This window comes from Balaenoptera musculus, chromosome 18 (assembly GCF_009873245.2).
Source record: "Balaenoptera musculus isolate JJ_BM4_2016_0621 chromosome 18, mBalMus1.pri.v3, whole genome shotgun sequence".
Classification (NCBI taxonomy): Eukaryota; Metazoa; Chordata; class Mammalia; order Artiodactyla; family Balaenopteridae; genus Balaenoptera; species Balaenoptera musculus.
In genome coordinates, this window is record NC_045802.1 from 46,865,819 (window position 1) to 46,885,841 (window position 20,023).

Below are 20,023 nucleotides of genomic sequence, written 5' to 3' on the forward strand. Positions count from 1 at the left end.
GGTGCCATGGTGAAAGGTAAATGTGCTACGTTTCTGTTTTGTAAATATTAAACTCCACTTTTTGAACACACAGGGGTAGCAAAAATAAGTCAAAGATGTAATGTCTATTTAAATACGTTTCATCTAGTCGTCAGTGCTTAAATTAGATTGCATGCTTTGGCTAGAATCAACAGTGTAAATATTAAAAACTTCAAAATTCATATGACCCATCCCCCTCCTCTCCATACACGGATACGAGGTTGAAACGTGTGTGAAAACTACTCCTACCCATTTAAATACTGTAGGAAAAAAAAAACCAAGCTTTTATGTAAGGACTTAAAAAAATACTTGCCATTAAAACTTTTATTCAGGACATTCCAAATTTGCTTTGCTAAATGGATATATTCAGTGCTAAAGATACACAGACACAAGAGCTGTTTTTAAATTTATCACACCGCCCCTAGTTCTGCGCTAAAGAAAGTACATTTTGTATATTTAAAAATACACGCTCATTAAACAAAACTCTCCAAAACCCTAGCGCCCGCACCTAGCTGCCTTCTAGGTTTCAGCTTGTGAGTTTCAGGTCCTTGCACAACACCTAAGACCTGCAAAACTCTTTTTTCTCTCTAATCCTGGCAGAGAACAGTCCGTAGAGATCTCCCTCCACGTCTCCACCCGAATTCCCTCTCTTCCCCAGATTCCACCCGCTTCTTTCCTTCCTCCGCCCCCAGCTCCGCCAGCCCAATCTGTCAGAGAAGTTGTGTACAAACTGCGCGGCCGCCCTGCGCGCGAAGCTCGTGGCCCGAGAGGGGTGCGGTCCGCCCGGCGGAGGCGGAGCTCTGGGCAAGCTTCTCCTTTCTCATAGGCTAGTCGCTCCGGCCCGGCCGGCCTCGGGGCCTCGGGATTCGCCGGAGCGCTGCCAGTCTTGCCGGCGGGCCCCGCCCCCCCAGAGTTGGGTAAAATAGAGGCGGGCGTCAAGTGTCAGTAGTCGCGGGGCAGGTACGCACGCTAGCAGCTTGTTCGGGGACACCGGCAGTGGCGGGAGCGGGCTCCGGGGGAGCGAGGGAGCGTGGTGGGGCGGGGCGGGAGAAAGTGGTCGCCCGGAGGACATCGGCGTTCACGCGAGGCGGAGCGGAAGAGTTTGGGTTTTCGTGCGCGCCTTCAAAAACCGCGCCTGCTGTGAGCTGAGGGGTCCGCCCGGAGCCTCCCCTCCTCCGCCCGCCGCCCCGCGCCGAGCTCGCCGGCCCGAGCCAGCGTGGGCGACGTGGGAAGCTCGCTCAACCCGCACCCCGCGCCCGGAGTCGACCCCCGAGTTCCCATGGCTACGCGGGTGCTGACCATGAGCGCCCGCCTGGGACCCATGCCCCAGCCGCCGGCCCCGCAGGACGAGCCCGTGTTCGCTCAGCTCAAGCCCGTGCTGGGCGCCGCGAACCCGGCCCGCGACGCGGCGCTCTTCCCCGGCGACGAGCTGAAGCATTCGCATCACCACCCGCAGGCGCAGCCCGCGCCGCCGCAGCCGGCGCCGCCGCCCGCCGCCGGCCCAAGACTGCCAGCCGAGGAGCTGGTCCAGGTAGGAAGAGCTGCTCCCCTCCCTCCGCCTCCCTCCCGGGACTCGGGCGTGTCCCGCCGCTGCGACGCGCGGGCGACAGGGGCCGCTCCAGGCTGGGGCGCGCGTCGGGGCTCACCGCGGCCCGGGTCTGGGGGGGCAGCCCCGCCCTGCCCTCCTGGCCGGGCACTCGCTTTTCGCCGGGAGAAGGTGGGGGGACCTGAAGGGGAGGGTCCAAGGGGAATCTGCCCTGGCAGCTCTGTCCGGGAAAGATCAAGGAGGGAACTGGTGCTCACGCGCACCTTGGTTGTTTTTCTTCCACTCGGGGGATGAAACCTCGTACCTCACGCCCTACTTCGCTTCGATTCCGCGTGTCCTCTTAATCCCGCCTCCTGCCGCTGCCCCGGCCTTGGACTCCCCCCCACTACCCACCTCGTCCCACGCCGTCCCGGGTTCAGTGGAAACGCAAATCGGGGTGCTGGAGGCAGGCCTCTCGGGGTGCTAGTTTCATATCCCTTGGTGCAACCTGCTTTAGACGCTATCGTAGGGCTGCCTTTGGGAAACGGGAGTTGAAAAGCTAAGGTGGTGTTGGAGCGCTTATTTTTCCTTAAAAAGAAAGACAAAGAAAGACCGGGGGGTGTTGGTTTCTTCATGTGCGCGTAAATTTCCTCCTGGAGCCTCGATGAAAGCTGGCAGTTGGCTTTTACACTTGCCCGGCAGCCGAATTAGAGCAACCGCCTGTTTCTTTCGCCCACGCAGGGAGTCATATAGCCCAGAAAAAACTTCCCGGGACTTTTAGCCTGTCCCAAGGAAAAAAAAAAAAAAAATTGGAAACATACCCACATGCAAACAGCTGGAAGAGCTAAAATCAGAAACCACTAACCACCATGGGAGCGAAGTGCACGAAAGGGTTTAGTTCGGTTTATTTCAAGACGTCTCATTTAATAGCCCCTTGGTACACTGTATTTGCTACCCAGCTCCTGCTCCGGGGGGTCTGCGAGTGTCGCGCTGCTGTGAAAGGGCAGTGGCATTTGTCAGAGAAATGACTCACAAGACCAGAGCGTTAATTTTTATTTTTAAATCGTGTCTATGCGGGAAACACGGTCTATATCCACACCGAATGATTCGGGGTCTGATTTGAAACACTTGAAATTAAGTAGTAGCAAAAAATGACTGTATTATTCACTGGTTAGGATGCCGCGGTTGATCGTTCTATGAGCATCTAGTTTGGGGTGTTTTGTGTGTGTTTGTGTCTTTTTTCTGTTGAAATTTCCTTTCAATGTAAAAAATTGTAGAAGTTTATGTTATACCAGGAAAGACGACAGCTGTAAAAGACGGAGGAGACCAGTTACAAGCTGGGTTGTGTCCTAAAAAAAAAAAAAAAAAAAAATGACCATTTTAAAATGATTTGGTTATTTGTCAGTTTACTGCTTAGAAGACACAAGAGAATAAGGATGACTGAGCTTTTTACAGAGTGAGGGGGAATGTAGCATTGGCCCACTGAGGAGCACACGATAAATCTTTGGCTGATGACTGTGCTGGCGACAGGCAGCCTCTCCCCACCCACGGGCCCCTTAGCACCACTCTACCAAGGGAATGGTTTTCCCCTAGGTAATTAAAGATCTGTTTTAGATAGGGATATGAATAGGAACATTTCATTATCATATTAACCAATTACAGAATCTGCTGATTAAAATCAACATTTAGATCAAATGGTGAAGGGTGAAGTTGGTTTGTTCTTTCAGTGGATACTATGTTTTGCTCAACACATTGTATTTAAGTTTCCACTGGACTATAAAATGGAAAAGGCACTGAAATAGCCAAGGAATATGTTTTATATTAAATATTTTAGCAATATCTACCCAAGCAAAAAAAAAAAAAAAGAGAGAGAGAGAAACTTTGCAATATTATGGTTGAGGTTTGCTGGGTTTTTTTTTTTCTTTCTGTTTTAAACACTGAATTTACCTGTATGACATGAACAGAATCAAGGTAGTTTGGCCATATTACAATACTGTATTTCAGTTGCAAACTTAAATGTAATGGGGCAGGGAACCCTGCTTGTACGTGAGTGATGATAAAGTATACTTTATTATTGCATCAGAAAGGAATATTTTTTCTGTTTGCTTCCTTTTTCTTCTTGGTTTGTCTCTTTAACTTTTTATCTGGGGTTGATTGGGGGCTATTTTACCAAATACTTGGTAAACACAGTTTCGTAAGTTTTTGGTGAACCATTTTGTTACACAATTGACAAATAAACCTGATATGTTTATAAGCAACACTTAGGAGTTTGCCTTAGTACTTTTCATAAGGATTGTTGGGGGAATTTTTAGTAAGCACAGTTTGTCCTTCCTGAGATGATGAATTGGGTGGATTATACATGTTTGTATCTCTTCTTTTTTAGACAAGATGTGAAATGGAGAAGTATCTGACACCTCAGCTTCCTCCAGTTTCTATAATTCCAGAGCATAAAAAGTATAGACGAGACAGTGCCTCAGTCGTAGACCAGTTCTTCACTGACAGTGAAGGGTTACCTTACAGTATCAACATGAATGTCTTCCTCCCCGACATCACTCACCTGAGAACTGGCCTCTACAAATCCCAGAGACCGTGCGTAACACACATCAAGACAGAACCTGTTACCATTTTCAGCCACCAGAGTGAAACGACAGCCCCTCCTCCGGCCCCGACCCAGGCCCTCCCTGAGTTCACCAGTATATTCAGCTCCCACCAGACCGCAGCTCCAGAGGTGAACAATATTTTCATCAAACAAGAACTTCCTACACCAGACCTTCATCTTTCTGTCCCTCCCCAGCAGGGCCACCTGTACCAGCTCCTGAATACACCGGATCTAGATATGCCCAGTTCTACAAACCAGACAGCAGTGATGGACACTCTTAACGTTTCAGTGTCGGCCGCCATGGCGGGTCTTAACACTCACACCTCTGCCGTCCCGCAGACTGCCATGAAGCAATTCCAGAGCATGCCCCCTTGCACATACCCCATGCCAAGTCAGTTTCTTTCCCAGCAGGCCACTTACTTCCCCCCATCACCACCAAGCTCAGAGCCTGGAAGTCCAGATAGACAAGCAGAGATGCTCCAGAATTTAACCCCACCTCCATCCTATGCTGCTACAATTGCTTCTAAACTGGCAATTCATAATCCAAATTTACCTGCCACCCTGCCAGTTGCTTCGCAAAACATCCAGCCTGTCAGATACAATAGAAGGAGTAACCCCGATTTGGAGAAACGACGCATCCACTACTGCGATTATCCGGGTATGTGATCCCACCTGGTTGAAGCATCGATATGTGTATTTAGTGTGTGTTTGTGTGTGCCTTTTTACACGGGAGAGTAGTGCTTGACGATAAAAAAAAAATTCACCTACTCTGTTCTTGTCGCATCACAGTCTCTGTGCCTTACCCAAGTTTGTAACCGTTTAGTTACCTAGTGTTTATGTGATGTGTTAAAAAGTCTGGAATATTTGGATAAAAAAGGTTACTTTGGACTTTTTTCTCTTTAATATTATATACGTTAGAGTCTTGCTACGTTTTCTTTGTTTACCATAGCAATCTAAATTGGAGTTCTTAATTCTACATTAAGTACCCTTAAAAGGGATTACTTAAGTAAGGTAGGGGAAAATAAGGGGTGGGAATGAAGAGTCGGTTGCTACAAGACAGAACTGTCTACAGAATAGATTTCAAGGTTGGTTCTGATAGCATGTGAACATACGCTTATTCTTGAATGAGATACGTGGCCCAAAATATAAATTGATGACAGTTATGAATAAATCTGCAAGTTGCTGGCATAAGCTAGTTTATGATTAATACAGGGTATAATTTATTATACATGATATGGCATGACATACTAAATGAAAAAACAAGAAATGTGGGAGTACAGAGAATTGCAGTCATCTTGGATAATGGTTTAACATTGTCAGCTCTAGAGCCATTAAAATTTTTTAAATCACTGAAGTATGTGTTACTAGTATAAAGCACCTACTGGTATAAACACAAATTTCCCATTTGTAGCTTGGCTTGATTGCCTGCTCTCTTTCTGGTAAAGTGATACATAAAGCAAATCACGTTATACCTTTAATCAGGTAGTAGGGGAGTATGCTTTAAGACATCTCTTAAAATTGAAGTTTCAAATACCTCCTTGCGTGAGAGATTTCTTCTTTAAAGCCAGATTTTAAACACTGAATCATCAAATGTAAAGATTGCAAAAGGATCTCCAGAATGACACGCTGTTCTTCTCCTTTATTTTAGGCTGCACAAAAGTTTATACAAAATCTTCTCATTTAAAAGCTCATCTGAGGACTCATACTGGTATGTTAATTTTCTTGTTAATTCTGTGAGTTGTGTAAACAGTATTAAGTGGTATTCACCCTTTAAAAGCCAACATGTGGTTTGATCTCTTCTTTCTTCTGTCATCTTTTATTTTGTAATGGCCTACCTTTTCAGCACTGGCTTGGCTCAAAATTCAGTTCAGTGAAAAAGTTTGGTTCCAGGAAGGCTGATGTTCCCTCACTAAGGCCTTGCCCTGTCACCTCACGTAGAATTAATTGCTTGCAAACATAAACAACGATGTTTACTAATGGATTTTAAAACTTTAATGGCACTGCTATTCCTATCTTGAAGGAGAAAATGTAACTCATTTTCTCCCTCCGCAGCAAATCAGTTGGCTTCTATAAAACTATATCAAACACTAAAACCTTTTCTATTTAGCATGTAAAGCGTAACTGCTGAATACATTATCTTTAGTTTCACCTTAACCTAAAATATCTGCATTTAGCATGTTTTCCGTGCTTGGTGAAAGGTAGGGTCGAAATTGCAGAGTATTAAAATCAGGCAAAACTGGGGTCGTGGCTTAAAAGTTACTTTACATCCTACCCCAGCCCGTATTTTATACATCGGAGAGACTTTATCCTTATTCTAGCTTATATCTCATCCATGTTTAACATGTTTAGCCCCTATAATTTTATGAATACATATCTTGTCAGATCTATACAGTCATTTTAAAATGCTTTTTCATTTTAAAACTTTACATCAGAACTCATTTGAGGACGAAACTAGGTGGCAAGCTGTAAAAGCCTCCAAGTACCCAAAGTATTTGCAAATATATAGGTGGTTACTGTGATTTTCTTAAAAGGATAGCCCTAAAGGGAGGAACTTATACAAAGTGATGGTGTTTTTTTTTTTTCTCTCAGTAAATGCAGCTTTAATCTAAAGTTCAGAGAATAAGTTTGCTAATAAAAGCAATGACCTAGCAAAATGTTTTATTCCATCATTGCTATGGAAACCAAAGTATTCAACAGTTCCTTTGAATGGGTTGTTGGATTAGTGTGAGGACTTGAATCTCCCCAGGCTAGATGTTACTATGGAAATTGAGTTTTGATAAATGAAACAGTTATCTCTTAACTGCTGCATTAAAAAGTAAAAGCCTTTGAACAAAGGTCAGTGCTGAGATAGAGCTCTAAGAGGAATATGGCTGCAGACATTTTGTGTGCACTTAGGAAGTATTGCTTGATATCCCAGTGATAAACACTACTTCTTCAAATCTAAATAGTGTTGGTGACAATGTGGTAGATTCCAGGACTTTCTGAGAAATTGCTTTTAAAGAAAAGACATCTCATGTATTTATCAGTGAAACCAATGGGTTAATTCGGCCCAAAGTGTTTAGATAGAGACAAATTGATTATGTAAAAGGAAAGATCCTACCTCAGCAGCCCAAAGTAGAAGTTATATTTATAGTTAACAGCCGTTAGGCATATAAACTCAATCTGAAGTTTTCAGAATACATATGACAAGGCCATGAAAACATTCCCTATAGAAATACTAAACTATCCCTTATGTGTTATATATTAAGGAAACATTGAAAATGGGTTTTTACTTGAATTTTGATTAAGGAGAAGAGGAAATAACTTCGAAACTTTTGAACGATTTTTTTTTTTCCTTTGAAAGTCCTTGAAACAGGAGATAGAAAGGAGGGAACACGTTTCTCCTGAGGTTAAAGTCTCCTAATAAAAGAGGAGGGCGATACTATATAGCGATGTAATCAACTGCTTATTGCAGGGATGTAGTCAGAGCATATCTAAATGGCCTTGCAACCCCTGTCAGGGTTGAGTGCTCTGAATGCTTACACCTAGGATTCTGGAACTTGACCTGCTGGCAGGGAAATTTAATAGTGGGTTGTCTTAACAATGCTCGTACTTAAAAAAACAGAAAACAACTGAAAAGAAGACGTAGGTCTAGTTTGGGTCCCATGCGTCGACTTTTTCACCAGATCATAAATGTGTGGCCGTCGACATCTGATGAGTGAGACCCTGTAATCCAGTTTAATAAAGTTTTGTTTGATAGCCTTTCAGATGCCTTGGGGAGGGTTTGTAGCAGACTTGTTCATCTGGCTAAACCCGTTCTTGGGTAATCATAGAGCATTGAGGTTGTTTTCTCCTCATTTCTAGTTTCTAGACAATGCCTTTGAAAATTACCTGTGCTCTCTCATTGCGTCCTCCCCACCCTGCCTGTCGTTTTTTAATGAATGTCTCTGAAGCCAGCAAAATCTTTTTTTTTCTTCTTCTTCCTTTAAAGGCCCAGGTACTTCTAAGTAACTGCTCTCATGTGATAGATTTTTGTTTCCTTTCTGTCTCCCGCCCACCCCCTGCCCACCTCCCCTGACAATTTGTTAGGGGACTTTAAAAACAATTTATAGGGGAAGGTCGATCTTGTTTTTGATTTCAAAAATAAAAAATAACTTTTTAAACGATTGCCGTTTTGCAGGCAGAATGTGAAGGACCCTAGGATTTCTTTGGAATATAATTGTGATTGCTTTAAAATGTCAAGTTACCTTATGTTTTAAAAATGATTTAAGCAATTAAAACAGCCTATGCCTGAGTTCTATTTAATTGCATATTCTGGGTTTTTAGATTGCAAATGCTTCTTGACTTACGAATTGAACATAAGGAAATAGTCCTTCCAGAACAAGACCTTTTTAAAAAAATTTGGGATGAAAGAGTAGAAAATAATCAGTTTCTTGAACCAGAAGTCTCATAGCATTCAAGTTTTTCTAAGTTTATACACTTTGATTTCTTTATTCAGAAAGAATATGCAGATAATAAAAAGTACTATCTTTATATGGGTAGACAAAATACCTGAAACGGATGTTTCCTCTATTCTAGGAAAAAAACTATTTCACTTAAAAACATGCTACGTCTTTGTATACATGTGGTACCATACTTATAAGCCTATAGGGGTACCCTTCAACGTGTGTAGGGGTGTTTGTGTGTTATTTGTAGTGTGTGTATATACGTGTCACGCCTCTGGTTAGAAATAATTACGGCTGCTTCTAGGCAACAGTGTCAAGAAGTGTATATTTCCAAATAAAATTATTTGTGCTTTTAACAGCATTTAAATTCAAACATTCTACTGAAATTTGTGTAAGCCTCCTGACGTGTGCAAGGGGCTTTACCCATTGCCATCATTTGAAAGCTGCTCCCAAGCACCTTTGTAAAAAAGAGATTCACATACCATTCTGCCCTTACAAATCAAGGTGACTGTTAAACTGATTCATAAATCAAAAAGAATATTCTACTGCAACCAGCAGAGTAGTTGTTTCTGCTCATACATCTTACTGTCTTTAATTTCATAGTGAAGATTTTAAAAACTTCTGAGCACAGGCTTGGGGCCAAAATATAGGAAAAAGTTAAGACTATATATAACAAAGAAAAATTTGCAAGAAACTGAAAAAAATTTCTCATCATCTGATACTGGTTTCTTGGTATGCCTAAGAAGTACCATAAGTTAAAATGCTGCTTTTACACTGAGTGTGGAAATTTCTTTGAAAATTGTGTTTACACATCAGTAAAAAGTACTTACTTTCCAAAGAAAGAGTTCTGAAAAAGCAAATAGTGAACTCTGAATACAAATGTTTGAAATCTGAGTAGTTTTAGTCTCATGTATGGCTGTGCACTTAACCCTAGAGTATATACTAAAGCAGTTGGGAAAAGAGGGTATGGTAACATTTTAAGGTCATTGGTCAGCTGCCTGCAGCAGGGCAGAAAATGAGCATTTGTGCAGAGTCTGAGCAGCGCACGCTCTGGGCTCCGGTATCCCTTAGACCCGGACTCTGCACAGGCTGCTACGTGTGGACTAAGTGATCCCAGAACGCCTTGCCCCGGGTTGACAAGAAAAGGACCACTGGAGACACCCCACAGGAGAAAATGGAAGCATAAATAACAACACAAAATGGACTGTGGGTGAAGCACTGTCCTGTTAGAATCTCACAGTGAGCTGTATTTGGGATTCCTTGTTTAAGAAAGAATTTCACAGTAAGCCTTGGAAAGATTTTGAGCCCAAGCCTACTTGTAAAGGGACTAAATTCCTTCGTTCTGCCTTACTTGCTCTGTAGAACACTTTCTTTTCTAATGACATTTATATTAAGATGTTACCATGTATACTCTAAAATACAGAACCTCTGCTAGAGGTTTATTGCTAAGCATTGATTTTAGTTTCAGTTTGGGTACTAAAAAATCCTTAGGTATAAATTCCTGTCTAGTTCCTTGCTCTACACTTATTATCCATGAAATATATTAGATATGGATTTTTATTTTAAAATACTGACCATGTTGATAATAAAGGTATTTTGATTTGTAGCACTTCCGTAGAAAACATTCATAATGTTCTGAGCATGAGTTACTCCTTTTGTGGAACTGTGGGAAGTGGTAAAACACTTGAAAAATATAGGAAGGACTTCATTTCCTTAGAAAATGATTTAGAGCTGAAATCGGCATATGATTGTATATACGGCCTTAGTGGAGATCATGCAGTTTGGATCTAGAGCTCAATATTGGTTAAATGTGTAACCTGTGTTATTGGTAAAGGTGAAGAAGTTTTGCAGGATGAAATTATTTAGTACTCAGTGATTTTTGAGTCTGTATTTGAAAACTATGCAGAAAAAAGTATCACATTTAGCCTGTGTTATATGTTACTAGTTAAACATTCTTAAATTATTTTTGTTTGCAGCTTTGAAATTTATTTTCTATATTGACAATTTCAAGTTAATGTAAAAAAAAAAAAATAGTGGCTTAAAGAGATTCTCTGGTTCAGACCCCTGGAAAGGTATTTATGAGCGTGAAAGCTTAGAAACAATTTCTTTTTAATGACTCACTGGGAAGATTAAACTTTGCTTCTGGGACTTGTTCTTTCATCCGAAAAACATTTACATAGGAAATTGATTAAACATTGTTTTGAGATGATAAAGCTTATGGAAGGTTAAGAAGTATAATTTGATTAAGTAAACGTTTTTGACTGATCTTGTGGAGGATCCAAAGAGAATCTCTTCTTCCTTTTGTTTTTATAAATTAGTGGGAGAAGGTGGTTCATAGATGGATTAAATAGAATTGCTGAAGTTGAGACAGAAACAGTTAGCTGTGAAGGTAGTGAGAATGTAGTTTTTTTAAAAGTAATGGTTTAATCACCAAAGGTTTTTACTTTGGCAGCTATTTTTAGTTTTATAGAATGTAGTAGTTGCTGACTTGATGACCTACATCTTTTCAGGTGAAAGATTAGAAACAAAGTAATGTCCTACTTCAGTAAGTGTCTCTGTAGCAGCATTCCTATTCTGTCAGCCTGTATTATTTATATTCAAGGATCTTTAACAACTCTGATTAAGGGTGAGTTACTGTTTTAGAAGTACACCATAGGTAGCATTCATTTAAAAACATCAGGGCGAAAGAAAATACTTTTGACTACTTTATAAATATAAACCTTTAAGAGTTGGGAAGAATCTGCAGGTCAAGGTAACCACGTTAAGTGCAAATCAAAGGAAAGGGTATCTAGTACTCATTCAGTGCTAGAAAAATGAAAACATAGAATTTTTCTATTTTCGTTAAAAAGGAGAAGGTAAAGTATTTCACCAAGACTTTGCTTTTTTTAAAAAAAATTCAGTTTGGGCTCTTATTACAAGAAGGTGAATCTGAATGTTGTCTTTTTGTCAGGAGACTCAGGAATTGGTATTTCATTAACACTATCGATGATAGAGGTTGTTTTTGTCCAGAACCCTTAGGAGAAGTAGCAGAGAGGAGCTTAGGTGCCTAGAGATTGGTCCTGCTGGGGTAGAGATATCCTGTGTGCCCACCCCTGTCCCCTTCAGGTGTGGCAGTTGCCTGGCTGCCTTTGTTTGGCCAGCACTAGGGGCTCCACAACTGCTTGGTTTTCATCAAATCCAGTCCAGTTCTGGAAAAGAAAGCTCGTTTACATAGTTGATTTATCCTTGGGCAACTTCGGGATGGATAATCAACTGATTCTGAACATGTCCTTCTGAAGAGGCTAAAAGTACGGCTCTCGCCTAAATGTACCTTTAGTCAGATTACACTCGGTGGCCCTCAGCAAAACAGGCCCAGGCAAAGCCCTGCTGCAGGTGGGGTCGTGGAAAAAAAGACACAGTATGGTGGTCTCACACTAGATGCTTTCCTGTCTCTTATGCCTTCCCTCCTTTTTGTGAATGAAAATTCCCAAGTCGGTCAGCCTTGGGCCGAACGTGATTAACCAAAGGTGCACGGGGAGAAGTCAGGCAAGAGAAGACAGTCTCTGCCTTTGAGGAACTTTCACGGCTAGTTAAGGAGGCAAAAATACAGCTATTTGAAGCCTTCATTCAGCAATATCTGTGCCAGTGTAAATCAGTTATTTAAATCACATTGAAGTGATGATGGGGATATAGAGAAGTGGAATGATTTCTCTTAGACTGTTCAGAGGTTTTCTAGAAGGAATCAGGTGAGTCCGATTTTAAAGATAAACACACAGGGAGAAAGAAGGGAATTTCTTAATATATCATTTTAATTAGCCTCCTTAAAGTGAGTACATTATTGACAGGGATACTATATCTAGTAAACATTAGGTGCGTTTTGCAAATACTGGTAATACTGGTAAGATCTTTGAAATGAACTGCCTACCCTTCTGTTGCCAGGTGTAGGAGATGTTCTGCAATGACCTTTAATAAAAAGATTTTTAATGGAAAATTACTGACATAGATATATACAAATATGAATTAATGAGCCCAAATCGTCTTGCTTTATCTGTTTTTTAAGATACCCAACATTTCCCTATGAGTTTCTTTAATCTTGGGATTAAAGCTTCTTTTTTTTTTATCCTTTTATTAGAATGTATACTGTTTCAGCTCTAAATTCCTTAAGTCACTAATGATGGGAAAAGATCTAATTATTCTTGAATTGCATGAAAATATTTTCCTCCTGAAATAAGAGCTTATTTTGAGCATCAAGGACTCAAGTTCTAAGAATTAAGCTTAAGTATTGACTATTGAAATAATTTTATTCCACTTTAACAGTCAGAATAGAATATGGATGTTAAGCTCTTTGAGGCCAGAGACCAAGTCTTATTCGTTGTGTTTTGCAAGTCGCTTGGTACAGGTTGCACTCATCAGTACAGGTTATACTCTCCTTTACTAAACATTGACTTTAATTTTGATGATTTTGGGCCTCTATCAAACATAATTGATTGGATTTATTTTTTAGCCATCAGGAAGGAAACCAGGTACACAAATTTGCTGTAACAAAAAAGTTACCTAAAATAACTATTGTAAGATAAATATTGCCATCTGTGATATTTTTCTTTTGTTAGAAGAATCTGTGTAGAACATTCTAGGGAAAGGCCTTGGTGTGAGTCTTTTGAATATGTTCAGCAGAGCAGAGAAACTTTTCCCATTCTATTGTGGCAGATTCAAAAGTCATTTCTTAATCTATTCAACAGAAGAAAAAACATCGCTAAAGACTTTTCAAATACTTCACAGACATGTTCTGCTAACCCACTGAAGTTCCTTTAGCCTGGGGTAAAAGAGAGCCATCATTAGGTGATATTTGGGGATTGTCAGTCCCAGCATAGAACAGCTGTCAGGACTCCACAGGTCCTGAAAAGCAGGTCTCCCCCCCCACCAAGGGATGGCTCAGTCAGGGTGTGTCCTGTGCTTCAGACAGTCTGGGATTTCAGGCCTGCTCTCAGTCCGTTAAGCTAGTCATTAACTGACCTTCACAAGTGGCTTCAGAATCTTTAAATAAAGGTGAACAGTATCCTTGTGTTCCTTAAATCATTCATATATAGAGCGTGTATTGGTGTTTGCTAATGGAGGGTGTAAGCAGGACATTGAGGAAAAGTGGCAGGCCAGGCTTCTGAACGTGGAGCTCATCATTTTGCTTCTGACTCCTGGAGGTGTTGTGCTTGTAAATGAAATACAAGTACCTGAGTTGGGAGTATGCGCTCAGTGTCTGTTTCTGCCTGCTCCCTCCTTCTACTGGTAATGTTTTTGCTTAACATTAATTGACTTCATCAGTATGGACCCATATGTATGTTTAACTTAACAATTTTTTAAAAGATCAGGGATTTCTAGTAAAATAGTCCTAGTAATTTTAAAAGAGAATGAGAAAGTACATACTTTATTTGAGATAATTGAAGCTTGTTTTACATGCTGTACAGATTTGTCACTTTTTTTTTTCTTTTTGCCTTTGGAAAGTTTCACATTAACAGCATGAGAACTTAAAAATACAGTTGATGTTGAAAGAGCTTAACTAAATATTTTAAATTGGTGGTATTGGAAAGAGATTCTGTAAAAATCCAATTAAACTTTTGAAAGCTCTATCTTGTTGAAATAACTTAAAGGAAGTTAGTTTGGTTTCCCAGAAGTACTATGCATAGTGTTTCTGGCTGAGGAAGAAAGGCCTGCATCTGCTATTTGGCCAGAAATTGGGTACCAGTTTCCTCTACAATGTTTTACTTGAGCCGTGTTGACACTTGAACAAATCCCGTAGAAACTGCCTCAAGTGGGGGATAGTTGTCCTTGCTTTTATGGTAAAGCCCTGGCCCCATAACTAACGTCCAGACAGTGGTAGTATTCTTGGCTGAATAATCTATAGATACATATAAATTGAGAGCAAAACCCCAAATGTTTTAGGAATTTTCATGGCTACCGTTTTTCAACCAATCAGTAAAGTAAACTTTTAAAAATACTGATGCAGTTTATTGCTTCCTAGCCAGTAAAAATAGTGAACAAAAAGAGTCTAGTGTCCCTTGTTTCTTAAATAAACTTTGAAAATTCAGTTCTCTTGCCATTTAATTATTCAATTCAAAAAACTAGAATGACTTCTTTTAAAATTGGGGCACTTTAGGAATTTTTTTCCTTGCCTCAGACATCAGAAATAGCTTTCTCTTCCCATTAAATGACAGTAAAGTATTTAACCAACATGTTTGTTTTTGTGATTTATTTTTCACGAGGAACAAAAACAAACACTTGTGTGCAAAAGGTTAATTTTTTCTGTTTGATTTACATCGACAAGAGTGATAGCTACATTTACAACTGGCATTAAGACGTTTCTATGTATTAAACAGATTGCACGTGAATATAAGTGAAAGAAAAGTGGTTTATTTCTTGTTACTCAAAAGGTTTAAGTATATTAGCTTAAATTCTTTGAATTTACTCTGAGGGGGAAAAAAAACCACTTCAGGTATTGAGGTGTGCATTTTTTTAAATGGAGCAGTAGGAACCTAAAAGGGACTTAAAAACACAAAAAATATTTGTGTCTTGGCTCAGAGGCAGAGGAGAGGAGAGAGGGGAAGGGTGGCTAAGGGGTGCACACCACAGGAGTTGAAAGAGAAATCTCCTGGGAAGTAACTGGTACAAAATTCAAAGGGCTGCTCTGGCCCTTCCATCTTTGTCCTTAAATGGGATTTTGTTTAGGAGTCAAGAGTGGTTATCAGGACAGCAAAAATACATTAACCACGAGCTGTGGAAATCTCAGTTGATGTGAACAATGTCTTTTAAAATTTGGACTCAGTTGAGTAATCTTACAACTTCCTGAATATGATCCTGCTAAATCAGGCAGAAAGGTAGTTGGATTTCATTGCGGTACTAAGTAACCAGTGTTCAAAGCACCTCTTCCCTTGCAGAAGAAAACGTTTTTAAGGAATTTAGGAGTTTGGCTATTCAGAGTTTTAAAATGCTATCCCTATAAAACTCAGCAGTAAGCCAGCAGTACTTTAATATGCAAATTGACTTCACAAACTCTCATCTTAAACAAACTCATGGAAAATTATAACAAAATAAAGCAAAAATATAGGAACTACTAGTGAATGCCCAGTGAGAAGTTCTTAGGTTTAGGGATTTATTTAGAGGAATACATGATCTTAATTAAATAGGATTAATTAATTCTAAAACTGGGAGTTACGACTGCCTTATAAATAGCGAGTAGTTTTTTTCCCAAAGGTGACCTTAATTTTATTTGTATATCAAAAATATGCAATGATGCAGGGCAATTGCATGAAGTCAGAAGCTGGTCTGGAGTGAGGGGTAGCAAAGGCCTTTGACAGACCATCCGGGAGTTGGGTGCCACTGTAGGCAGAATCCTTTTGGGCTGCCAATATTGAGTAGTTTTGAAAGATTAGCAACCAGCAAACTTTAGACAACATTAAGAATAGTACAGATTGCAGGGGGTAGGGCAGCGGCTCAGATATCAATTCACTATTTAAGTGAAGAGAGCTGTGAAAGAACAGGAAGATTGAATTAGAGGCTTTTCTATGTTACACATACAAGCTCCATGAGGTCAGGCATTTTTGTTTTATCCTAAGCATTCAGGACGGTGCCTGGCATATAATATGCATTTGGCACGTCGTTGATGGAATGAATTGTGCTTTTTGGCGCAATGCATTGCAAAGGAAAATTAAATGCATTTATCAGCAAATGTTACAATTATTATGGCTGTTTCATGAGCCTTCACCAAAGTGAAGTTATCGGTACCAGACTTTCTGATCTGGTTGAGGAATTATTAAATAGCAAATACATAAAGCTTTAGCACCATTCAACTTTCATCTCTTTCTAGCTTTGCTTTGCTTCAGTCTGAAAAACGGGAAGGTGTGTATGTACGTGTACTGGAGTGAATTTCAAAGAGCCAGTGCCCAGTCGTCCATTTTGGAAAGCCATGTGTTCAAGCAAACTGGCTTACGTGCTGGAAGTTTCAGTGTGGCTAATTCAGAAACTTTTAGGACCACTTCGTTGAAGTAAGGGATCTCAGTTGTGGTCCATTAAGTTTCTAGTATTGGTGAACAGAATACTTTTTCTCTCTATAATTAAGTGCTCTTCTGCAAAACAGTGACTCTGCGCTCGATGACGCGAGGGGTTTTTAGTTCGTCAGGGAATTCACACACTTCCCCCCCTCGGAGCATGAGCGTGAGAGAAATGCCTTAGCTTAGCAGGCAGCGCTGCCTGTGTCCGTGTTGCGAGCTACCCCTTCACCTCCTCCTCTTGGTCCCTTGGCGCAGGTGAGAAGCCGTACAAGTGCACCTGGGAAGGCTGCGACTGGAGGTTCGCGCGCTCGGACGAGCTGACCCGGCACTACCGCAAGCACACGGGGGCCAAGCCCTTCCAGTGCGGCGTGTGCAACCGCAGCTTCTCCCGCTCGGACCACCTGGCCCTGCACATGAAGAGGCACCAGAACTGAGCTGCCGCCGCCGCCGCCCACGTGTCGCCTGCCGCCGCTCCTCCGCCCGCTTGGCAAAACTCTAAACTGCAGACTTAACTGTATAGAGAAAAATGAAAACGAAAACAAAAGACTGGAAATGTATATTTTGTATATTTGAGAAAACAGGGAATACATTGTATTAATACCAAAGTGTTTGGTCCTTTTCAGAATCTGGAATGCTTGCTGTAACCTGGCTTCACCCAGGCAGATGCCAATCATCTCAGACAGGCAGCCTCATCTCAGTGCGGATTGGGGGTGCAGGGTGTGTTTGCAGTGTTCTTCCCAAAGCACCACCGTTTAATGTGACAGTGTTGAGTAAACAAGTCAGTTGGCAGGCACAGGAAGTCGGCCGGATTGTGTGTCAAGATGGTACTTGACATCAGAGGAGTTTTTTCAATACTAGGTAATTCTATAGAGGTGCGCAGCATACCTGGCAAGTCCAAATAGCCATTGAACAAATGTGGGGTTTTTTTTTGTTTTTTTTTTTTTAATATGAGTTGCCTATATTTGCTATTCGAAATTTTGTAAATATGCAAATCAGCTTTATAGGTTTATTACACGTTTTCTAAGATTCTTTTGGGGAAAAAATCATAAATAATTCTTTTGAAAATAACCATGAATACATTGACAGTTAGAACCTGTGGTAAGATACCTTTTAAAACCTTACCAAATTCATCTCTCTAGGGGGAAGAAATAATAATCATTCAAATGAACTTCAAAAGCAGATTTCATGCACTGATTAAAATCAGATTGTTTATTTTAAATATGAGCGACATTTTGTATGAATTCTGAACTCAAGAGCTAAAAAGATAGTTAACGATATTCAGAAATTAAATCTCTTACAATAAGCTGAACAGTATCATTTTTTAAAAAGACAGACTTATGTAGTTTTCACATGGCCATGTTGAGTTTATGATGTAGTTTTCATATATGGAAACATGGACTTTATGATGCAGGTTTCATATATCGAGATGTTTGCTCGTGCAGTACAGTTGGTTAAATGCCAGTTTATGTGGACTTTGCATGTAATATACAGTGAGACACAGTAATTTTACCTAAATTACAGTGCAGTTTAGTTAATCTATATTGTTAATACTGACTCAGTGTCTGCCTTTAATTATAAATGACATGTTGAAAACTTAAGGAAGTAAGTGCTACACATATGCAATATAAAATAGTAATGTGACACCAATGCTGTCAACCAAAGGGCAGAATGAATAAGCAAAATGCCAAAAGCGGTCTTAATTGAAATGAAAATTTAATTTTGTTTTTAAAATATTGTTTATCTTTATTTATTTTGTGGTAATATAGTAAATTTTTTAGAAAATTTTCATAACTTGATAAATTATAGTTTTGTTTGTTAGAAAAGTTGCTCTTAAAAACGTGTAAATAGATGACAAACGGTGTAAATATTTTGTAAGAGGCTTCAAAATGTTTATACGTGGAAACATACCTACAAGAAAAGCATAAGTTGGTTGCTGTTTTGCTTCTTTTTCCCTCTTATTTTTGTATTGTGGTCATTTCCTATGCAAATAATGGAGCAAACAGCTGTATAGTTGTAGAATTTTTTGAGAGAATGAGATGTTTATATATATAAATGACAAATTTTTTTGGAAAATAAAAAGTGCCTAAAAGATTCATGTTGTGCCTTCCTTTTTCCCCTACCATAGCAAAAACAATGAACAAATTCCTTTCTCATAACTATGTAAAAGGGTCTGTTTTATGTGGGCAGTTAATAAAAAAACAATTCCCACTTTGAACCAGTATCTACTTTTGTTTAAGACAAAAGAGAAGAATTTGTTTTTACAATATCGGAGGTATAAAGGGAGGCATACTTCATGAATGCTTATGTCTTTACACAGACACACAGATTGACTTCACCTTTTCAAGATCATTAGTTGAAGACACTGTGGAGCTCATTTGTATATATCCTCGTTTTGTCAGAGGTAAACAAAACAAGAATTGGGGTTTTAACTTTTTTTTCCTTTTTAAAAGAGAAGAGGGAATTTCCAGGTGGTCCAGTGGTTAGGACTCCGCCCTTCCGCTGCAGGGGCCCAGGTTGGGGCCTGGGTTCGATCCCTGGTTGGGAAACTAAGATCCCGCAAACCAAGCGGCATGGCCAAGAAAACACTGAGATGATTTTAACCACTAACAACAGTACACCTTGGTTTCTAATCTCATGTCCAATAAAAAGAGCCAAGAGTTGCTCGGAGAAATGGCTGATTTCTGGGACTAGGGTAGGAAGCATACCAGGGATACCTGGAGTATCTTAACAGCGTTGGAAAGTAAGCAATTAAAAAAAAATTCCAGGACTTCTCTGGTGGTCCAGTGGGTAAGGCTCTGCGCTCCCAATGCAGGGGGCCTGGGTTTGATCCCTGGTCAGGGAACGAGATCCTCAGTGCCGCAACTAGAGAGTCCGTGTGCCACAACTAAAAGATCCCACATGCTGCAACTAAGACCCGGCACAGCCTAAATAAATGTTAAAAACAAATTCCTACAGTGACGCTGGAATGTCAGAGCAACAATATAAAATAGGATTGGATTATAACCCAAAGTATAAAATACCCGTGAGTCCATGCTAATACAAATGATTGAAAAAATAGGAAAGAGATCTGCAGAAGAATTCCAAACAGTTTTTGTAGATCCTTCAACCTCAGAGGTAGAACATAAGTCCCCGCTAGCTTTAAGTGCAGGTTGCACAAAGTGACTTTATTCCCAAGAGTACAATATGGCCAGGAGGGGAGGGAGGATCCCTTTACACTTAGAGAAGCCTGCCGGACACCCTCAGCAGGTGATCAAGGTCCTGGTCAACAGCATAAGTCATGTTCATAGTATATACTCTTGGTTTGATGTTATGAAAATGGAACTTTGCCTCTGTGGTCTTCCTCCTAAAAACACATAAGCCCAGTCGAATCGTGAGAAAGACATTGGACATCCCAATTGAGGGACATTATACAAAATATCCAACCAGTAAAAACTCCAGG

The 20,023-nt window shown here is 40.4% G+C and overlaps 1 protein-coding gene across 2 annotated transcripts; it reads left to right on the plus strand.

Annotated features, from left to right (window-relative positions):
- The first annotated feature begins 320 nt into the window (after positions 1-320).
- KLF5 (Kruppel like factor 5) lies at positions 321-18,668 on the plus strand. 2 transcript variants are annotated; one of them, XM_036831517.1, is made up of 4 exons: positions 321-1,549; positions 3,927-4,800; positions 5,791-5,850; positions 16,840-18,668. In XM_036831517.1, the coding sequence occupies exons 1-4, from the start codon at positions 1,298-1,300 to the stop codon at positions 17,016-17,018; spliced, it is 1,365 nt and encodes a 454-aa protein (XP_036687412.1). In that variant the 5' UTR covers positions 321-1,297; the 3' UTR covers positions 17,019-18,668. The 2 variants fall into 2 exon arrangements, with proteins under 2 accessions (XP_036687412.1, XP_036687413.1); XM_036831518.1 differs by lacking the exon at positions 16,840-18,668 and adding an exon at positions 8,113-8,147 and having other exon boundaries at positions 322-1,549.
- The last annotated feature ends 1,355 nt before the right edge of the window (positions 18,669-20,023 follow it).